The sequence below is a fragment of the Penicillium longicatenatum genome (assembly GCF_028827895.1).
Source record: "Penicillium longicatenatum strain IBT 33135 chromosome Unknown contig_7_segment0_segment0, whole genome shotgun sequence".
Lineage (NCBI taxonomy): Eukaryota > Fungi > Ascomycota > Eurotiomycetes > Eurotiales > Aspergillaceae > Penicillium > Penicillium longicatenatum.
In genome coordinates this window covers 3,291,608-3,312,788 of record NW_026643124.1, presented here as the reverse complement: position 1 = coordinate 3,312,788, position 21,181 = coordinate 3,291,608, and the positions used below count along the sequence as shown (strand labels likewise).

General features: G+C 48.7%; 7 protein-coding genes across 7 annotated transcripts; 3 read left to right on the top strand and 4 right to left on the bottom strand.

Annotated features, from left to right (window-relative positions):
- Positions 1–1,528: 1,528 nt before the first annotated feature.
- On the bottom strand, positions 1,529–3,139 carry N7484_011486 (ssDNA-dependent ATPase MGS1; the record flags this gene model as incomplete). Its single annotated transcript, XM_057121873.1, has 1 exon — positions 1,529–3,139. The coding sequence occupies one exon, from the start codon at positions 3,137–3,139 to the stop codon at positions 1,529–1,531; it is 1,611 nt and encodes a 536-aa protein (XP_056967627.1).
- A 683-nt stretch (positions 3,140–3,822) lies between these two features.
- N7484_011485 (kynurenine--oxoglutarate transaminase) lies at positions 3,823–5,574 on the top strand (the record flags this gene model as incomplete). Its single annotated transcript, XM_057121872.1, has 9 exons — positions 3,823–3,896; positions 3,955–4,023; positions 4,096–4,180; positions 4,238–4,343; positions 4,405–4,477; positions 4,533–4,686; positions 4,740–4,753; positions 4,802–5,225; positions 5,287–5,574. 9 exons carry the CDS (start codon positions 3,823–3,825, stop codon positions 5,572–5,574), a joined length of 1,287 nt encoding a protein of 428 aa, XP_056967626.1.
- A 558-nt stretch (positions 5,575–6,132) lies between these two features.
- Positions 6,133–8,872, bottom strand: N7484_011484 (uncharacterized protein; the record flags this gene model as incomplete). The annotated part of the gene is made up of 3 exons (XM_057121871.1): positions 6,133–8,192; positions 8,286–8,360; positions 8,473–8,872. 3 exons carry the CDS (start codon positions 8,870–8,872, stop codon positions 6,133–6,135), a joined length of 2,535 nt encoding a protein of 844 aa, XP_056967625.1.
- Positions 8,873–9,716: 844 nt separating this feature from the next.
- On the top strand, positions 9,717–9,956 carry N7484_011483 (uncharacterized protein; the record flags this gene model as incomplete). The annotated part of the gene is made up of 1 exon (XM_057121870.1): positions 9,717–9,956. One exon carries the CDS (start codon positions 9,717–9,719, stop codon positions 9,954–9,956), a length of 240 nt encoding a protein of 79 aa, XP_056967624.1.
- A 1,428-nt stretch (positions 9,957–11,384) lies between these two features.
- Positions 11,385–13,574, top strand: prm1 (pheromone-regulated protein PRM1; the record flags this gene model as incomplete). The annotated part of the gene is made up of 1 exon (XM_057121869.1): positions 11,385–13,574. One exon carries the CDS (start codon positions 11,385–11,387, stop codon positions 13,572–13,574), a length of 2,190 nt encoding a protein of 729 aa, XP_056967623.1.
- Positions 13,575–13,950: 376 nt separating this feature from the next.
- Positions 13,951–15,803, bottom strand: N7484_011481 (uncharacterized protein; the record flags this gene model as incomplete). The annotated part of the gene is made up of 9 exons (XM_057121868.1): positions 13,951–14,040; positions 14,096–14,211; positions 14,273–14,300; positions 14,364–14,561; positions 14,622–14,836; positions 14,889–15,032; positions 15,116–15,447; positions 15,502–15,574; positions 15,638–15,803. The coding sequence occupies 9 exons, from the start codon at positions 15,801–15,803 to the stop codon at positions 13,951–13,953; spliced, it is 1,362 nt and encodes a 453-aa protein (XP_056967622.1).
- Positions 15,804–16,417: 614 nt separating this feature from the next.
- Positions 16,418–20,694, bottom strand: N7484_011480 (putative xanthine dehydrogenase HxA; the record flags this gene model as incomplete). Its single annotated transcript, XM_057121867.1, has 4 exons — positions 16,418–18,101; positions 18,158–20,109; positions 20,183–20,386; positions 20,464–20,694. The coding sequence occupies 4 exons, from the start codon at positions 20,692–20,694 to the stop codon at positions 16,418–16,420; spliced, it is 4,071 nt and encodes a 1,356-aa protein (XP_056967621.1).
- Positions 20,695–21,181: the final 487 nt, after the last annotated feature.

Here is a 21,181-nt window from a genome sequence, read left to right as displayed (position 1 = left end):
GATGTGCGCCTGTTGCACAACCTCTTGAATTGTTCATAGTTGACCTGGGTCTTGAATGAAGCCAGTGCCAAAGCAGATTTCATCGCAGGCTCCGTCAATGGAGTCCACGAGCTCCCACGGCCCGGGCTGCAATATGTCAAGGAATTCATCAATATGCGGATTCACAGACGGGGAGCTCGACACTTGATAGAAATAATTGGTCTGAAGGGATGTCTGGTTTCTCCGAACACACTCGCGACCGTTTGTCAGGCAGGGTGGGCAGGGGTTCGATGGCCCACACTTTTTTTTGCTCCGATAGCACGAGAGGCATGCACCACCGTACTCTTTCAAATGTCGAATCTCTTCTTTTTGTTGATCGAGTTCATTTCGGGAACGAAATCGCTTTTCTCGATAACAGTGTGGATTAGTTGGGTCTTCCATGACAAAATCATAGCATGCTGGAGGAGATGGGGATCTTCTGGGGACCGAAGGTGACGGCTGTCCATGAATGGTTCCGGAGCTATCTGAAGTAGCGACAGTCAAAGGAACCGTCCATTCAGTTGCTAAAGGTGTTTCGTCTTGATGGCCGTCATAGAACCCCATCGTAGGAATCGCCTGAGGCATAGACTGAATAGGTTGAGCTATCAGACCATCGCCTGGGAGCGAAGTGTTGAGGTTAGGAAATATGCCATAGCCATTTGGTGATCGTCCATAGTGGCAGGAGTTTGGTGTTGAGCTGTACAGCTGATTTGTGCGATTAAAGACCGGCGGCAGTTGAGATGGCATTTCCAGAGGCCTCGGACCGGGCTGTGAGGAGCCATGTCAGCCAAGATCAATCACGGCAAGCTCCCCATTCCGCGAGATGGTTTTGCCATGGAGTTGAAGATGAAGTCTTGGGATAGAAGACCATAACATACAGAATTCACGGTACCAGGTAGAAGAATCCCATTGAGAGGGGAATAATACCCCACTGACTGAGGACGTGGAGATTGGGCAGATACTCCACCACTCTGCGCCATGGTACCTTGATACGTGGAGATACTGGATAAATGAAAGTGATCGCTGCTAACCAGGAGCATGGGAGAGCATTAGAAACGAGAGTGAAAGCGAGAGAGCTGCAGGTAAGATCCTAGCGATTCAGATCGTACCACAGGCCATGCAAACCGATGCCCAGATAGAGTGACAGGCACAGAGGAGTCGATAAGATGTCACGCCGACTTTGTAAGTATTCAATACATAAGGCAGGAACGAGGGCTTATGTAACGAGGTGTGAGTCCAGAGCCGCTTCCTGATCGGGCATCGCGTTGATCTCAGAAGTTAATTTCTGTCAGCGAGCAGGTCATGGATACTTGAAAGCTTCAATGCTGCAACCATGGTCTAGATGCATCCGTTCATGTGTAATCCACAGGCGATTTTCATTGCTTCCATGGAGCTGATGCTTCGGGTTGTGGAACTCTTTTCTCTGGGGCTGTGAATCTTAGGTGCATAGTACGAATCAACAGGCACGTTCTCTTGTCCTTGGTCCAGGTTGAATAGAGTTTCGAACACCTCAGTTGCTTCTGTGCCTGGTACTGTAAAGAGCGGGATCCCGTTGAGTACCAAGATCCAAGTCCTCCAAAAAGGTACGTCCGAGAATTTCTTCTGGGAGGTATTCCTGTTCAACCTTGCCATCCACGTAGTTCGGGTTGTACTTATACTCCTTGCCGTAGCCTAGTTCCTTCATCAACTTGGTCGGTGCGTTCCTCAGGTGAATGGGAATCGGCAAGCCCGCAACGCCAGGTTCATTCAAGGCGGCAAAGGCATTGTTCAGTCCACGGTATGCTCGGGTGCTCTTTTTAGACAACGCCATGGCGACGGTCGCATGAGCCAAATTGATTCTTGCTTCTGGGAGTCCGACTTTTTCGACAGCAGAGTGTGTGGAGATTGCGAGGGTGAGCATAGTATTGTCTGCTAAGCCAATATCCTCCGACGCGACGACAATCAATCGCCGGGCAATGTACAAAGGATCTTCGCCGGACTGAATCATACGGGCCAGATAGTATAGGGCGGCATCTGGATCACTGCCTCGAAGAGACTTGTGGAAAGCAGAAATAGTATCATAATGCTGATCACCGGCGCGGTCATACACCAGAGTTTTGGTCAAAGACTGTTTTAAACCATCTGTAGTGATCCCTGGTCTTTTGGAGAGATCCATTGCCAATTCCAAGAGGTTGAGTGAGGTTCGAGCATCGCCATCTGCAAACCGGGCCAGATATTGAATCAACTCATCATCAACCAGTTCCGATGGGTTGTAGTTGGGACCTTCTACCCTCAAAGCACGTTGAAGAATAGAGACGATGTTCTCATCGGTGAGTTTCGCCAAGGTAAATGTTCTGCATCTGGAGAGTAGGGCATTTTGGACTTTGAAGGAAGGATTCTCGGTAGTGGCACCGATCAGGGTCACTTGTCCACTCTCCACAGGGCCAAGAAATACATCCTGTTGTGATTTTGAGAATCGATGGATCTCGTCGCAGAATATGATGGTTTTTCTGCCGGTCAAGCCAAGCTCACTACGAGCTTCGGAGAAGATCTTTTTGCACTCTGCAACCCCACTGCTGGTGCTGTTGATTTCTACAAACCGACTCCCTACCATGGATGCTATCACTCGAGCAATCGTGGTCTTGCCTGTCCCCGCGCTTCCCCAAAGAATCATGCTTGGAACGCGATCTTGTTCGATTAGTCCGCGAAGTACTCCAGAGGAGCCGACAAGTTCTTGACCGCAGACTTCTTCAAGATTCTTGGGGCGCATCCGCTCTGCAAGCGGAGCTGCTTTATGGAAAGGATTGACTTTGGGCCGTTTGGCTTGCGGTTCCGGGTCTGCATCGGATTGCTTTGCACCATTCTCTCGGATCGGTGTGTCTTGTGTAAATGATCGTTTGGCATTCAGAGGACGTGAGGTCGGTGCACTGGGACGAGATGGAGATTCTTTAGGCAAATTGGTTTGGGAGGAGGATTTGCGTGCGGAAGATGGTTGGAATATGCTCGGGACTGCTTTCTGAGAGGCGGATAGCTCGACCGGGGAGGAAGACGGCTCCTCAACGAAGCTCTGGCAGCCGGAATCGAGATGATCATTGATCTTTAACTGCGGAACAGATTTCTGACAAATCGGGCAAGAAACCATGGCTCCTAAATCTGGAAATCAAAATTGATGAAGAGTCAACACGAGCGCTACATTTAAATGCGGAGACGCGTCGCGATAAGACTTATGTAATACGCTTATCGAAGCTCTGATGCCTTGGTCTGGATGTGAAGCGTCACACCAATACTGTCCAATGATCATGGCACGATAAAGGAATCTGATGTCTCAATTGTCTTGTGATGTGCTCTCATTCTGTGTCGAAGAATAGGTTTGAGCCCAAGGTTGTCCATTATACGGAGTCCTGATTCAGGCATACTTTACCATAGTCAGAGTAGGTTTCGTCTAGAAAGGACGATGGAAAATCGTATAGGGATGAAAAACAAGGAAGTCTTTGCCGTTAATAGTAAAGTGATCCCGCGATTGATTGTAAAGTAGAGCCCAATGCATCGTCGGTGGCTCCGATAACCCTGAAAGTCTTATACTGTACTCCGCGGGAAGTCACCGAACTCCGAAGACGGAGCACGCCATTGGCCATTGGCCATTGGTGCTGGATGACTCGCACTCCGCAAGTACCACACCTTATTATACTGACAGCCCACCCCTCTCTTCCCCTCATGATTGTTGGTCGCGCTTCTCTTCTTTCCACCCTGACCCGATCTACAGTCTCTCCGCAACTGTCTCGCTTTTCCAATCTACCCCATTTTCCCGGTGTCGGCGCGAGAACAATGTCGGCAACTGCTCCGCGGCCCGATCCCTTTCGCCCCGCAAAGAGAGTAGCGGGGCAACGACAGGATGTCTGGTATGAACTGCACGAAGCTCATAGCACTGGACATAGCTTTCTGACATTGAGTCTCCAGGTCCATTGTGAATGAGGCTGCTGCCGCGTCGCCCGTCCAACCGATCGTGAACATGGGCCAAGGGTTTTTGTGAGTACCGTACTCCAGGAACGGGTATATGACCCCAATTGATAAAGACTAACTGGCGGTGTCTCTGCACAGTGGCTACAACCCTCCACAGTTTGCGATTGATGCTGCAAAGGACGCGCTCGACCGAGTGGAATGCAACCAGTACTCCCCCACCAAGGTACATAGGCACGACAACGGATAATGGGCAATTAGAACCTAGGCTCATAATTCATAGGGTCGCCCTCGTCTCAAGAAGGCCATTGCGGATGCCTATTCGCCTTTCTTCGGCAGGACTTTGAACCCCGAAACAGAGGTTTCGATTACAACTGGAGCCAACGAGGGTGAGCTTCAATGGCGGCGGGGCTAGATGGTATAGAGGCTGACAGGGCACCAATCAACCAGGAATGCTGAGCGCCTTCATGGGCTTCATTGAACCCGGCGACGAAGTTATTGTCTTCGAGCCATTCTTCGACCAGTAAGTGTTGTTTGGTTTTCTGGATGCTACGCAGCATGCTCAGTACCGTCCACAGGTATATTAGCAATATTGAGATGCCCGGTGGTACGATTCGCTACGTTCCGCTTCACCCTCCCAAGGACGGTGCCACCAGGACATCTCCTGCTTCCGAGTGGACGATCGATTTTGAGGAGCTGGAAAGCACCATCAATTCCAAGACAAGGATGATTGTCAGTACTCCCAAATAGAACAAAGGAAAATCATGTGCTAACAATCCGTTTAGGTTCTCAACTCACCGTATGAATCCGATTCCTCGATCTCCTTTCTCTAACTAACCATGTCCAGTCACAACCCTGTCGGCAAAGTGTTCTCGAAAGAGGAGCTCGAACGCATTGGTGCCCTCTGTGTCAAGCACAACCTGATTATTCTGTCCGACGAAGTCTATGATCGTCTCTTCTATGTTCCTTTCACCAGAATTGCAACTCTTTCCCCCGAGCTGTATGAGCGTACCCTCACGGTAGGTTCCGCCGGTAAAGCCTTCTATGCCACTGGTTGGCGTGTCGGCTATCTCATCGGACCGGAGCATTTGATCAAGTATGTGGCTGGCGCACACACCCGCATCTGTTATAGCAGTGTCTCTCCTCTCCAGGAGGCTGCTGCTGTTGCTTTCGAGCAGGCCGACAAGGTGGGATTCTGGGATGAGAGTCGAAATGACATGAAGCAGAAGATGGAGCGCTTCTGTCAGATCTTTGATGAGTTGGGTATTCCGGTAAGTGCACTTTTCTGGTTTCAGTCAAACTTATTTGAGGCTTTCACTGATCTCATATTAGTACTCGGATCCCGAGGGTGGATACTTCGTCCTGGCCAATATGTCTTCTGTCAAGCTCCCTGCAGACTACCCATTCCCCCCTCATGTCGCCAATCGCCCTCGTGATTTCAAGCTTTGCTGGTTCTTGATCCACGAGGTTGGCGTTGCTGCGATCCCACCCACAGAGTTCTACACCGATGCCAACACGCACATCGCTGAGGACTACCTCCGATTTGCGGTATGCAAGAACGACGATGTTCTTGAGAGCGCAAAGGAAAGACTGCGTGGTCTTAAGAAGTATATCCAGTGAACATGTTTTTTATACAATGACTCGCATATAGATCCAAGAGGTGAGAGTATGTAGGAATGTACCCGGTGATTGACGACCCAAATTTGATTGTTTCTATAATCATGTGTCGTAAAGCTGGCGCATATGATCTATATTATCTGCTCTACTTCAACAAATCTACCATTCTAGGTAGGAATCTACGTTATCCAATCCTAGGGAATATCTGATAAGGCCAAACGCAACAGCTGAAGAAAACCAAAAGTGCGCAAAAATGCAGAAAAAAAGGAACAAACGCTCAAATACTGGTCTGGGCATCACGTTTGGTAGCATGTGTCGCGAATTCTTTGTTCCAACACATGAGATATGCCGTCAACCAGATATAGACCAGCTGCCCCAGGGAAACACGCAAACACGCAGGAAAAGCAAAAACAGCAGTGTATTCAAGTAATAACGCAGCAGAACTGAAAGTGACACATAAGAGATAAAAAATAAAATATCAAAATATCAAAAATAAAACATAAAATCAAAGCAGCAAAAAGCTCACCACCATCATAACTGGCTAGGAAATGACACTCAACGTCAGTTCCGGCCTTCATGCTCCATCGGACCGGTTCCAACCCCATCCCAACCCTCACCGCGACGAAAAAGACGTCGGTCCTGCACAGCAACCCAATCACCATATCCTTCCCCTAGGATCCGACCTTCAATGCTTTTGCAGGTGGGGTGCGTGACTCGATTGGCGCGCAGGATCCAATACTGTGACTCCATGAATTGGCAAAGCTGTTCAAAGCCTGACTGAATGCCATAATCAATGATCATTTTCTCGCGTTCAGCGACGCAGGATGAATCCGGGCAGTTACGCGGAGGAGCACCAGTCCACTCGGTGATGCAAGCGTGTGTGAGACCTCTCTGAAAGTCCACCTCGGTCTCCAGCCATAACTGCTCCCATAAGTTCGCCTCCACCTCGCGTGTCCATGATCCTTGACTAAGAAGGTTGTCACGGATCATTTTGTAGAGGTAGCTCATTATGTGATCGGATTCCTCAGAGGCAAAAAGGCTCACCGCAAGGAGTCGGCGGAATCTGTCCTGTTCTGCTGGGCTGGACCATTGAACGGCCAACAGGAGCTTTCCTGTGCATCGCACATCCGGATGTCCTACTGCTAGGCTCATCCTGATTCGCTCGGCTCGGTCATTGAAGATAAAATAATCACCTTCTGACAGAGCAGTGCTGAGCCACAATGCCTGGCGATGACGCTCAAGGGAAGTACTCTCTTCAATAGCCGGGATCATGGGCGGTCCGGCCATGACTTCATCCTGGATTGAGGATTTTTTGATATGGCGTTGGAACGGGTAGTAGCCGCAGACTGGCCAATGTTCCCGCACGGCTTCACGCAGGTGTTCCTTTTTGCAATATCTGATCTTTGACAAAGGCCCACAAGCAGGGCAAATGCAAGATTGACCGTCCCATTGGGCACATGTCTTATCACAGCCTGATTTGGCACACGGAAACCCTTCGGTAGTGATATCCCAGAAAACAGGACCCTTCTGGGTAGGAGTGTTTTGCCCAGTCGCGGACGTGCTGGAGATCATGGAATATCCACTGGACGACGGAGTTGGTTCGGTAGAGTAGGGTGACTCTGACTGGATAGAAGTCATGGAGTATCCACTCGACGACGGAGTTGGTGCGGTAGAGTAGGGCGACTCTGACTGGATAGAAGTCATGGAGTATCCACTAGACGAAGGAATTGATGCGGTAGAGTAGAGCGATAGCTCTCTGTCAATTCCCTTGCCCGAGGGCACTGCAGTCCGCGAAGACGCCACTTGGTCTTGAGAGCTTGAAGAGTCATGATAATTTGGCATATCGGGAGTTTCTGCAATGTCGCGCCGGGTGTCTTCTTCTGGTTTTGATATCACAATCTTCGGAGACACGAGCATGCTGGCAATTCCTGCACTGGGAATGCTTCCATCCTTCGGGCTGCTGGCTTCTACAGCGGCGATATTACTGCTGAGCATTTTGGACAAGCCAGTCACAGAAGATGAATCATTCTGCGAGGTTCCGACTGCTGATGCCGTGATTGCCAGGTCACGCTTTTTGCCCGAGGCTTTGCCTTTCGGGTCACCAGCCGATGGCGGAATGGGATTGCGACCAGGTGTCTTGGATAAGTCAGGCGCGGGAAATGAAGCGCCATGCGAGAATCCACCCATTGATGCCGCAGCCGTAGACCTGGGCAATTTGAGAGAACTCACAACTCTCAAATGATGCTTTTTCTGAGTCGACTTGTCAATTAAAAGTGGTTGAAGTGCTGCAGTTGGCACAACCATATGGGAAGCTTGCTGAGCTCCAGTGGTCTGCGCATCTGAGCTGGGTAGGTCAGTGTTAGGAACTGCTTCCTCTTGCAACGCGTCCTCGTTCAAATGAGGATCATCTCGAGGTGGTCCTTCTACTTTGTAGGCTTCATCCCCCGCCGCAGCGCGAGTCTCGCGTTTGCCTCTACTTCTTTTTCCATTCTTTTTGCGACGATAACTGGATCCTTCGGTTTTCGGAGAAGCCGTAGGGCTAGACAAAGCACTTGAACTGACTCCACTGTTGGATACGTGGTCAGCCCCTTCCTCGAGAAGGGCGAAAAGTCGAGACTCCGCTATGATAAGGTTAGAGAGTATTCATCACGTATTTTAGAGGAGGGAGAGGGGGGTGAGTATGAAAGTGTAAGGGCTAAGAAGTCTTTGTTTACCTGTCTCTTGCTCCTTCTCGAAGGCGGAAACGGAGCCTCCCATCGTCGACCCCTCTGCAGCTGCAGGCAGCTTGTCTAGATAGAGATCAGTGGGGCTCTTTATGTGCGTGACTAAATGTTCATGATATGCAGTCAAGGGAAGGACTGGGGGAGAAGATGATCCTCAGGCTTCGAGATATTTGTTTACCTTTTGCTGCGTTGGTTTTGGACAAGTGAGAAATGAGGGGGGGAGTGGAATCGGGGAAGTGGAGTGGCTCTTTGCTCTGTGGATGTGCTTGAGAGGCTCCGGTGGAGGGGGAACCGGAAGTCTTCACTGCAGACGCTTCATAGCAAACGGGGGAGTTAGGGTCGTCGTCGTTGGAGTCTGGGTGGGCGACGTGGTCGTCACCGTTACGACGGCGCTTTTGCGTCTGTTTGTAGAGCTTTCGTCGCGCTTTCTGGGCCTGGTGCTTCTTGCGGTTTCTGGCATGAGTTTTACTCTCATGCCGGCTGCCCGACGACCTGGCTGGTGACCTGACCGACTCTGCGGTATGGATTTCTTTGCCTTCCTCTTCACCATTAGATTGATTGATCTTTCGTAACACCATGTTATGGGATAGCCATACCTATACCTTCAATGTTTTCAGGCTCACCAACCGGTGCCGCAGCCGCACTAACAGCTTGCGCAGTATCCTTCATCTCCTCGTCTTTTCCTTGTCGCGTCGCGTTATGTGGCAAGGCGATCTGATGCAGTCGGGTGGGGTGCAGGAGTAACCTTTCAGCAGCACACCAGACGCGTAACGTTGGCCTAATTGAGGTTTCGCTTGACGTTTCGCTGGGGTTTAGGGTAATTGGAAATATTTCAAAATATGAGTGACACGCCATTTCTCCTAGCGCGGTTTTCATGTCGTAACATTCACTTGACTTCGCTTAAATTCACTTCACTTCACTTTGAATTGCCTAACCCACAATGGAATTATGTTAAATAGACACTGACTAACCCGTTTTATGGTCTCATTTTACTTGTGTTATCATGTAGCCTATACGTAGTGAGCGCTGGTGCCTACTAAAGATGTCCAGCTTGCACCGCACGAGCGGTCTTTGACCAGTCTCATATCTCACTATTTTCTGTCTATCAACAATGAGCATACTGCTTCCTCGTCTCTCTGATTTGAGCTTGAAAGTTCTATGCTGAGGGTCATGGAGATACTAATATCTCCAAATATTAAAATCAAAGCACCTTATACCCACCCCTAAGTCCGAGACTATACTACCTCTCATACTCACTTCTCCACCATACAAGACAAAAACTTGCGCTCTTGCTCTCCTCAAAGAGGAATGGGCACAGACCTATACTCAGCTCGCTTCTTTTACAACCGACATACGCGGATAGCGAAACCATGCCGCCGCTAGGAACTCCAACATGTTATTGATGAATGGCGATTCGGATCAATGAAATGTTTGCCTATCAACTTCTCCCTCGACGATATTGTCGACGCCAAAGTCGAGGCGCTTTCCCAGATCGCCGACGACAAATTCGGCCTGAACGTCGCTTTTATCACTGGCCAGTTCTCAATCAAAACTAGCGACGAGATTGACGCAGTCGACGACAAGGAAGGTGATTCTGGCGGGGATTTCACTGATTCGTTCAACGCCCACAAAAGACATCGAGAAGCTTTCGTTCATAAATAAGAAAATCTAGATAGACATAAACTACTTCTGCAGCATGTCCGGTACGACACATCCAATCGTCCCAAGCCCCGCGTCAAGAAGACCTGACCTTGATTGAAAGTTGCTTTTATTCCACTTAACCTCCACTTAGATATGTTTACTATGACAAGTACAGGGCCCTCGTCAATTGTTGGCCATCCCCATATTCGAGATTTTTGCTTTCATGAGCTGCACTTTATGCTGAGTTACTGTCAACTCACGAATCCTGGGACCTTCAATGTAACAAAGAGACTTTGATTTTAGTCACAACTATGGGTATCTATTCCATGTATCTATATTTCGAGAGGCTCTTGACCACCGTTTACTAATTTAGCTTCAAGTTGCCCAATAGCATCTCTGGAGCATATGATTCAGCTCATAGTCATAATGTGTCGACCATGAGAAAGTAGGGTAGACTAGTACACGTGATTGACAGGCTATTGAGTCACGTGTATCACCCGATTCGTCCCTTGGATCCCATTGTCGACTCAAGAAATTATGTCATATTTATTGTCAAGGCGATATGTCCTCAAAACATTTCATGTCACTGGTGTTTGAAATTGCGAGATATCTAGTCAAATGTTTTTTTCGTTGTAAAAATGTAGTGTTCAGTCTCATGGTAAAGGATAAGGAGCATCTGTGTGGCGTATGGGACACGGCTACTCCAACCTTGGAAGCCACTTCGCAACATCCTAAAGACGAAGTCAACATCAGTGAATCTAAAACACATTACTTCTGCCTACTCATATGGTGTAAGTCACACCACTGCTATGAGCGGGTGTCTTGTTCGAGCCACAGTGCCTGACGAGTAGATGATTGGCTGGTAGCGACGGGCGCTAAGCGCCCATGGGGCTATATTTGGATCCATCAGTGGTTTTTACAATGACAGGAGCGATTTACGCGCTTTGTTAGTAGATGAAACAAACCAAACGTTTTCAGTCTATATTTCTACAGCTTTCTTTGTTTCGATGGGCCCGTGACTCACTGTGACTGGTTGTTTCGTGACTTGCCGGGGTCGCTACCTGCTTCCGATGGGCGGCTTCTTTGTAGATCGTGTTAGCGCCAGAATGCTAAAAAAGACCTTCTTCAGGCTGCTTTTGACCAGGGCCTATATGTAGTCCTGCATGAGCCTTTATCTCTTGACTTCCGGCGTTTGCTCTCTTCCAAGGCTTCCTTGTTTACTTGCTGTCTCATTGAATTTCTTGACATTCATTACTCATCGCCGGTCGATACAACATGCTTATTGAATAGATCTTTGAATCAATTCACTCAATATACTTCCCTTTCTCTGTCGGCCTCGTCTAATCTTCTTCTATTCTCGATTGGTTTGACCGTGACATCTCGAACTTTTTTCCGATCTCCGCTCAACAACTTCTTCCCAAGGCCCTGGAGGCCAGTCACCCTATCACAATGGTTTTTGGAAAATCCACACGAACAATATTTCCGCTGCTTCCACCATATGGTGCACACAATCCAGAAGATGGACGCATTATTCCATCTCATCCAGATGGACTTACACCTTATCTCGGCCTAAGAGCCCGATTGTCACAAGTTTGGATCAATCGCTGGACAATTTTGATCCTCCTTGTACTTGTTCGACTTTTGTTAGCCATCGGTAACATACGAAGCGACATGGCCAGTGCCAAGCGCGAAGCCCTCTCTGCATGTACCTCGGTCGAATCCATGGGCAGTGCTATGGCATCGATGCCACACTATCTTGCAGGGGGAGTCAACGAGCTGACAGCTGCCGGTGTCACCAATGCCGTCAGTGGTTTGAACTCCATGTTAGATCTCGTTATCACCGCCGCTGAAGAGATTATTATCTTTGTCCTCAAGATGATGTACCAAACCTACCTCTGTCTGATTACCCTGGCTGTACGAGGTGTGGTGGAGGCAGCAACGGTGCTTATTGAGGATGTTATTGATGGAGTAAATAAAACCATCAAGGCTGTGGAGTCAGATATCACAAGCGTCGTTGGCACATTTGAGACGGCTCTCAATGATGTGACTTCATTGATCAATGACCTAGGCGCTTCTATCCCAACCCTCAATCTCAACAGTTCTCTCGCCGAGCTGAACGATTGGTCCATTCCTTCTTCTGTCGACACGAGCATTAGCAAACTCAACAACTCAATCCCCAGCTTCGCTACTGTTGAAAACTTTACTGAATATGTGATCAAGTCGCCCTTTGAGGAGGTCAAGAAACTACTCAACGACCACTTGGGCAATTACAGCTTTGACAGCTCAGTCCTCTCCATTCCCGCTAAAAAATCCCTGACATTCTGCAATGACAACGATGGGATCAACAGCTTCTTTGACGGAGTAACCGATGTTGCCATAACCGCCCGGAAAATCTTCATTATCGTCTGCATCGTTGCAGCTGTTTTGGCCTGTATTCCTTCCGCATACCAAGAAATTCGAAGGTGGCGTCAAATGAAGGAGCGTGCACAACTCGTTCGGAAGGAAGCTCATGACCCCATGGACGTTGTTTACATTGTCTCCCGACCATATACCGCCGCCGCTGGTATCAAAGCCGCAAGCCGTTTTAGTAACAGCCGGCGACAAATTATCGTTCGGTGGGCTATTGCATATGCAACAACAATGCCAGCACTCTTTGTGCTCGCTCTTGCCATTGCCTCCCTGCTGGCTTGTCTGTTCCAATGGATTATCCTCCACGAAATCTCAAAGGAAGTCCCGGCGCTCAGTGCCGAAGTCGGCCAGTATGCTGATAAAGTGGTGTCAGCCTTGCAAAATGCCTCAACGGAGTGGGCGGATGATGCGAACGGGTACATTACCAACTTTGACAACGAAATCAACACCAACGTTTTGGGATGGGTGAATACGACCACCACCGCAGTCAACGATACTCTGAATGTCTTTGTTGAAAAAGTCACCGGCGTTCTCAACGACACATTCGGGGACACAATCCTCAAAGACCCAATTGAAGAAGTATTCAACTGCTTGATCGGCCTCAAGATCGCCAGCTTCGAAAAGGGCCTCACCTGGGTCTCGGACAATGCGCATGTCAACTTCCCTCTATTCCCAGATGATGTCTTCTCAAAGGGTGCAAACGAGAGCATCACAAACGACTCTTCCGATGACAGCTTTCTCTCCAACGCAGGCGATGAGACCTCTAACAAGATAACTGAAGTCGTTAATGAAGTTATCCACGCGCTAAATGAGGCTCTTCGTCTGGAAACAATCATCGCAACTGGCATCTTCCTCATTTGGGTGATTATCGTTATGATGGGCGTCTTCCGTGCAATGTTCCTGTGGTGGGGCCGTGATCGGAATCGCGGTGATGGCGGTGGTCATGCTATGGACCCTGTGCCTAACAACCCCCAGCTGCCGCCTGGTCCTCGCGGGTTCACCGATGTTCCTTTGACAGCTATGCCAAAGGCTGCTTCGGGTGGTGCGCCTCCGGCTCCAAGGTATGAAGCTAGTGCGGCGAGGGCTGTGGCTGTACAGAATGATCCTTTCCATGATGCTCATGCATATCCCGACGAAAAACTGGGATTTGCGGGTCAGAGGACTTTACAAGTAGATTCCACAGCTACTTTGAGACAGAGTAATTGTGTGGAGTATGACGTGAAGGGTTAGGCGGGAAAAGACTATTGCATAGCCCTGGAGTATATTCTTTTTATTCGTATCATCACAAGCATAACTGTTCGGGAGTTTCCAAAATTTTATGTTATTCTTCTCTTTTTCGATTGTTTCCTATTTGGTGATAAAAATCAACAAATGTATAGATTTCAGCGATCGCTCTTTACTACAACAACATTACGTTGTGATATTCTTTTTTTGTTACATTACTATATCACAATTCCAAGGTTGATTCAATAATGATCCTCAAGATCATCGTCGTAGTGGTAATGCATTTCTAAGTCGCTATATACATCCGTCATCTATGCGTAAAGCCAAAAGGATATGCCAAAAGTTTTTACATCCTATCGTGGAAGATAGGTAGTTTAGAGGCTTACGCCGATACGTCATTAGCGCAAGACCAGCTCTGTGAGCTAGAATCATTGTGAATCGTGACGCCAGACACCCAAAGACCCAATCCACACTAAATGACAATTAGTATCTGGCACACAGCGTTAGGGATGTAGAAGTAAACTTACAATAGCCAAGGCACAGCCAAAGACGCCAATGTTGATGATGGTTAGGCATGCCTTCTTCCAGTTCTTGAAGTACTGACCCCTGTTCATGTGGAACCAGAAAACAGCAGGGAGACCGACTATCCAGCACGTTAGCATTTAAAACAGCAGAGCAGGAGAGGGTGATTTGTGAAGACATACAGCTGAACCAACTTCCGAAAAGAGCACTCTGCAAAGTAAAGGTTCTCGTTAGCTACGGTTATTTTGCAGGGCGACCTTTGATAATACATACGATAAGACTCAACAGGTCGTTGAACACGGGAATCGACTCCGCGACAACCCAAGAGATGACCCAGACACCGATACAGATAGCAACCCAGGTTCCAATGGAGAGGAGACTGCGGCTGTGCATCTTGTCGGAGCCACGGAACATGCGCACGTAGATATACTTGCAGGCGACGTGGCCCAAGACGACACCGGATAGAATGACCTTTCATTTGGTTAGCATGCAACAGCGACTAGACTTCAGTGGATATAAAATGTGACCTACAGTAGGGATAGCTAGTCCCCACGCAATCTTGCTCATAATGGGACTCAAAGACAAGATAGCAGGCGACTGAACGTTGGGTCCAACATAGCGGTAGATGATGAGAGCGCTGATCAGGTAAAGAACAGTGTCGACAATCTGAAGCATGGCAAGGGACTTGTTGAAGGTCCGGGGGTCCTCGGTCTCAGACATGAAACCGAAGTATGCAACGTGGGCAACTAGATAGATCGTTAGCTAGTCTACTCCACAAGATCAGGACTTTTAACATACGATAGGCGAAAATAATATTAGTCACGGCCAAAAAGCCCTCCTTGAATCCAACATCAGTAGTGGATTGGATCGGGATATGACCCTTGCTCTCAACGCCGGCGGCGATCATGGTCACCATGACGGCAACAAAGACACTCGCAAAGGCTGTGAAGAAGTTAGTCCAAGGCATATCTTAGTTTGACTGGATCATGGCACTATCGGGTGCTCTCAAGGAATACTGAACATACAAACAACAGACATCACGTAGACCTTGTCCATGGTACGGGGCAAGGCGCCCAGGAAACAGATGATTAGACCGACGACACCAAAGACGAGGGTGCAGGTGCCGTGATTGGTGAGCACGTTCATCAAGATGTTGAAAGTGAGGATGTTGCTCGCCATGAGGAAAATCAGGAGCAGCAGCTGGCCGATTCCGAGCAACTCACGTCCAAAACGGCCCATCAAGAGCTCGCCGGCATCACCCATACTGTGGATGTGAGGGTGGCGGAGCTTGAATTGACCAATTTCATAACCTGTGTACCAAGACAGGGCAGAAATGAAAATGATCATGATAGCAGCACTGTATACATATTAGCTCATGCATCCCATAGAAAAGATGAGTCAGATCACATACGGAGCCATTCCAAGCGTGGCCACAGCAGAAGGCAGCGACAGGATACCCACAGAGACATTCTCAGCAATCATGACTAGAATATTGGTTAGAACACATACTCCTGATATTAATCAATGGGAATTGAAGGCGAACTCACGCATGCCGCAGTGCCACCACTTCATGGTCCGATACTGAACCTCAGCATTCTCCTCATTGCCAAAGGGCTCCAGGTCCTTTGCATCAAAGGGCTTCTCCTCGTCACCAGGGAACGGTCCTTCAATCACCCTCTTGCCCTCGACATCGTAACGCTCCTCATGAGTCATGATGGGCAAAATTGAAGATCTGAGTTTTTCCGTGCGGCGGCCCTTCTCCGGATATAGAAATTCTCTATAGATCGAATTCCGGAAGAACAGAAGCCCGAAACCCAGCAAAACACCTTCAATTGGAGAGAACTATGCCAGCATTCGTTAGAAAATGATTCAGATCAAGAAAAGTAATTCTACCCCAGTTAAGCCAAGAAAAAATTCTGAAGACGCTCCGGGGCACGATGTGGAGCCTTCATATTTTTTGGCGCTTGTTACTGGGGGAGAGCGTGTTACTTGTCCGAACCCGGCGATCGGTTTTGCCGACGGTCTCGGGAAACTGTACATCGGAACCTTTTCTGACGGGCTTTCGTGGCTTTACACAATCCGATCGTTTTATTGGCCTTCGAAAAATCTGGAGAGAAATAATAATTCGCTGGAACTACATGGTGACCTATATTTATTGACGTTCCTCCCCCTACATCGCGATAGAACTAGAAACGGAAAACAAACACAATTGGCCGCGGGAAAAGTACAAATGCAAATAAGTTCATTCTCTTCAAGGCCATAATTCAAGTTATTTTTTTTTAGGTGTTGTCGTACATGCCGTGAATCGTAAAAAAAAGATGATCTTACTAGATAGCAACAAAGAAGCTCTGCTCGCCTTCTTTGGGTTGAACCCGGGCGCGCTCGACGATGGGATCGGCACAGCTGATCCGAATACGCTCTGGCGTAGCAGGGCTCCGCAAACTCAGGACTTCCTTAACACCCCACTGTTCTCGAGCGGCCTTCAATGCGTCACGGATAGCGAAGAAAACAGCACTACCCATGAAAAGGGGCGGTTCACCAATACCACGCGAGCGCTGGATCGTGCGCAGGTTCTCCCACTCAACGTCCTTAAGCAGGCTGACATTGAAGACTTGAGGGATATCACGGAAACCGGGGATTTTGTAGTTACCAGGTCCACGGGTGAAGATCTGTCCCGAAGCGCGGTGCCAAAGACTTTCTTCCGTGGTGAAGAGACCCTGGCCCTGGACATAGGCGCCCTCGATCTGACCATAGTCGATGGAGGGATTAATTGTACGACCGACGTCCATTTTGATGTCGGCACGTAGCGGTGTCCAATCACCCGTCAAAGTGTCAATCTGCACTTCGGCAGCGGTGACACCTTGTGTGAAGTAGAAGAACATTTGACCGGAGTTCTCACCCCATACATAGCCGATATCAGGAGTTCGGTAGTAACCTTGCGCGGAGAGATTCACACGGTCAAAGTATGCTGTATGAGCAAGTTCCTTCATTGTCGCGTTTGGCATCTTCTCACGGTAGGGTTTAAGTCGCTCGTTGAGTTGCTCGCAAGCGTTGAAGATGGCGTAGCCATTGAGATCGGAGCTGGCCGATGCGGCAGTCGATGATGTATTAGGAACGGTATTGGTAGCTGTCTCGGAGATGAAGACGCTGTCCTGTGGCACTTTAAGAGCCTCAGCAGCGATCATGACCATCTTTGTATGAAGACCTTGTCCCATTTCGACGCCACCGTGGGCAACAAGAACACTACCATCGTGGTAAATGTGTACCAAGGCACCCGCCTGATTCAAAAAGAGGGCTGTAAAGGAGATACCAAACTTTGTTGGTACAATAGCCATTCCACGTTTGGACCACCTGTGCTCTTTGTTGTATTGTGTCACAGCCTTTCGTCGCTCGTTGTAGTTACTCTCCTCCAGGACTTGGTTATACATCAACGGAACATGCCAATCTTTGAGGGGTTGGTGGAAGTGGGTGGTTTCATCAGGCTGATACATGTTCAGAGCTCGTAGATCCTCAACAGGAATGTTCAGATGATCCGCAATCTCTGAAATGTAGCATTCGGCGAAGAAAAGACCCTGTGGGCCACCAAAGCCACGGAACGCAGTGTTTGAGACCGTATTTGTCTTACAAATCCGACCTCGCACGTTAACATTGGGGATCTTGTACACGCCGTCAATATGCGACAAGCTTCGTTCAACAACAGCACCAGAAAGATCTTGTGTGTGGCCACCATTGGCATAAACGTCTGCATCAAGGGCCAAGAGCTTTCCCTCCTTCGTGACTCCCACCTTCCACTTGCACATGAATGGGTGACGTTGGCCTGAAGTCAGGATATCTTCGTCTCGGTTAAGCATACAGCGAACCGGTCGCTTCAGCTTTGCGGCTGCAGTAGCACAGATTCCAGCTAGCTGGATAGAGCGCGTTTCTTTGCCACCAAAACCACCTCCAAGTCGCTTGACACGAGAAACAATCTTGTTCGCAGCCACACCAGTTACCTGGGCGATGTATGTTTGCCTTCCATAGCAATTAGTACCATCATGTATAAAATCAAACAAATTTCAGTGACTTACGTCTCAGTTGGGTTCTGTGTGCCACTCCATACTTCCATTTCACCATCCTCTGGTTTCCAAACACAGAGACATGCCTGGGTTTCAAGATAGAAGTGCTCCTGACCACCCATTCGCGAAACGCCTTCGTAGACATGATCAGCCTGCTTAAAGGCCTCTTCTGTGTCACCACACTTTATGTAGCGGTAGTGACCAAAGAAAGACTCCGCCTCAATTGCCTCCTCAATAGTGAGGATGACAGGCAAGTCTTCATACTCCACCTTTACCGCTCGCATACCTGCCTCCGCAATCTTGGCACTTGTGGCCAGAATGACACCAATCGGCTGACCGGCTGTGTTCACTTTGTCGACAGCAAAGAATTGCTCATCAGAAACAGGCGCGCCCCACCAATTAGCTTCAGGGTTTGGCAAGTCTCGATGATCAACATAATCAACGACACCCGGGATGTCCAGCGCTGCCGCGTAATCCACACTGATAATTTTAGCGTGGGCTTTGGTAGATAGTACCATACAGCCAAATAGTTCGTTCTGCTGTACTGGAATATCATCGGTATACTGCGCCTCGCCGGTAGCCTGTTTGAGCGCAGAGACATGAGGGGTAGCCTTGCCAAGAATTGTTTGCTGGTATTTCACAGACGCCTCGTGGTCTTTCTCTCCTGTAGAGATAGCTCTTTCAATCTCAGCAATCACATCAGGGTCAAGATCCGAAGACTTCACTTCAAGGCCGGACAAAATATCATGGTAGAATCGATAGAAGAAGCCCATTGCTAGCGACTTGCGGTAAGTCGCCATACCACCGGGGACTCCGAAAGGAAGATTGAAGTCAATTTCCAATGCACTCATCACAGCTTCCAGTGTTGCAGGATCGGTAAACTTCTTGCCAACCAGCGCAGCCTCGGCATTCTTCGCAGACACAGTCAACGGCGCCATGCCACCAAAGATAAGGTTGCAACTAATCACATCGTTGGTCTCGGATAACGAGACACGCTGTGCAGATGTAACGATAGCAATATCATCATCCTTGCGCTTCGCTTGCTTGTAAGCACGGAAATATTCACCCTTGGAGGCAGCAACAGGAATTCGAAGGCTGGAGATGATAGCGTCTTGCGGCAAAGCGGTTTTACGATAGCCAACAAAGAATTCTGTCATAGGAATTTCCTTCTCTCCCGAGAGTGACTTGGCAACAAGAGTGGTGTTCGTCGCGACGAGACACGGATTCAAGTCTGCGATTGGGGATGCGGTTGCCAGATTTCCAGCTGGAGATGCAACATTTCGAATCTGTCGTCCAGCAAAATAGTGCAATTGTTTCTTAATCGCTTTGAAAGGCTGAGCTCGAACGGCTCCATAACGCCTGATTGCTTCCTCGCAGACGGACTCCAAGTCTGTCAACGATATATTGGCACCAATTTCAAGGTAGTCATCGTGGAAGGAGTACTGCTTCAACTCGGGAATATCGCCCACATAAACTGAAGCGGCGTAGTTCATAGCCTTGAATTTGATCTCGATCTGGGTTTCCGTGCTTCCGCCAATCAATTTGGAATCCGGGTGGATATTTTTGATTTGCAAGAGCTGTTCAACTGTCACAGGCCGATACCACTTCTTCTTTTTGTTTCCATATACTAGGGGTCGGAACTCGTGCTTCCTCAGCGCCGACGGGAAGATCAGCTCTGTATCCGGACTATAAGCCTTGAAGTCGGGGGCTGGGAATTTTGGCTCCGGCTTCTCCTCATCAATTGTTGCAGAAGATCCCTTACAACAGCCCCCGGCGCCCTTTTCCATGCAGCAACCAGAACCACCGTTGGCACTTGCTTTGCCACAGTTGTTGCGAGAATTGAAACTCTGGGCGGCGTCAAGGATAGGTCTGTAACCCGTACAGCGGCACAGGTTTCCATCAAAGGCCTCTTCGACCGCATGTTCATCAGGAGTAGGGTCATTTCGGAGCAAGGCGTATAGGCTCTGTATGATATTAGTAAAGCAGTCTTCGAGTAAGACATTCCAGGGGCAGAGTAATAGGCCATTAGTAACATACCATGATGATTCCCGGGGTACAGAAACCACATTGACTCCCATTTGCAACAGCGATCCGTTGTTGGACCGCATGGGGGTTGTTCACAGTTCCTATTCCTTCGATTGTGATGACGTGTTTTCCATCGATGCTGACCAGGGGTGCAAGACAAGCGTTGACGGAGGCGTGATATATTTTCTTTGTGGTAGGGTTGATATGCGAAACTACCTGAGAGCCAGCAGCTTGTTTTTAGCAAGATTCAAGATTACATATAATTATGATCGCATGATTTGATGGACACATACCACTGTACAAGCACCACATCCTCCCTCGGCACAACCAAGCTTCGTTCCTGTCAGCCCGATACCTCTCAGGTATTCCAGCAGTGTCACTTCAGGGTTGACAGCATCGACGGCAACCTTAGTACCGTTTAGATAAAATCGGATTGTATCATCCCAGTCCTCGGTAAGCTGCGCCAGCGAGGTCACCTTCTCGACTGCAACCTCAGAATCTGTTTCTAAGATGCCTGGCGCCATTGCGACAACCTTGGATGAAGGGGGAAATAAAAGGCAGGATAGGACAGTAAATCACGTCTTCAGGTGTTCATGTTGGTCTATATATCTGGGGAACCGCAAAGACCTTCCTAAAGCTCGATGGCAATGAAGTTAAGTCATATAACCAGTGAGAGGGGCAAACAGTGCGGATGAGTTATCGCAACTCGATAGGGAACCCCACCCGAGCTCCACCGTGGAACCAGTTGGGTGTCATGCGGGGATCGCCACAGTCCGATATGGACGGACGCCTATCAGAACCCGGTGTATTACTAACCAACTTGGAACCTTCATTCTATATGAAAAATTGCACGACGCCGGAAATGCTGGAGTACATCACACAGAAAAAAAAAATACATATACTGGACCACAGCCTTGAGGACCATAGCCACTGTAGAAGGAGATGGAAGTGTAAGAAAGTATAGAAGGGGGTAAAAGAGAGACAGAAAGAGAAAAGCAAACATAGTCAGCG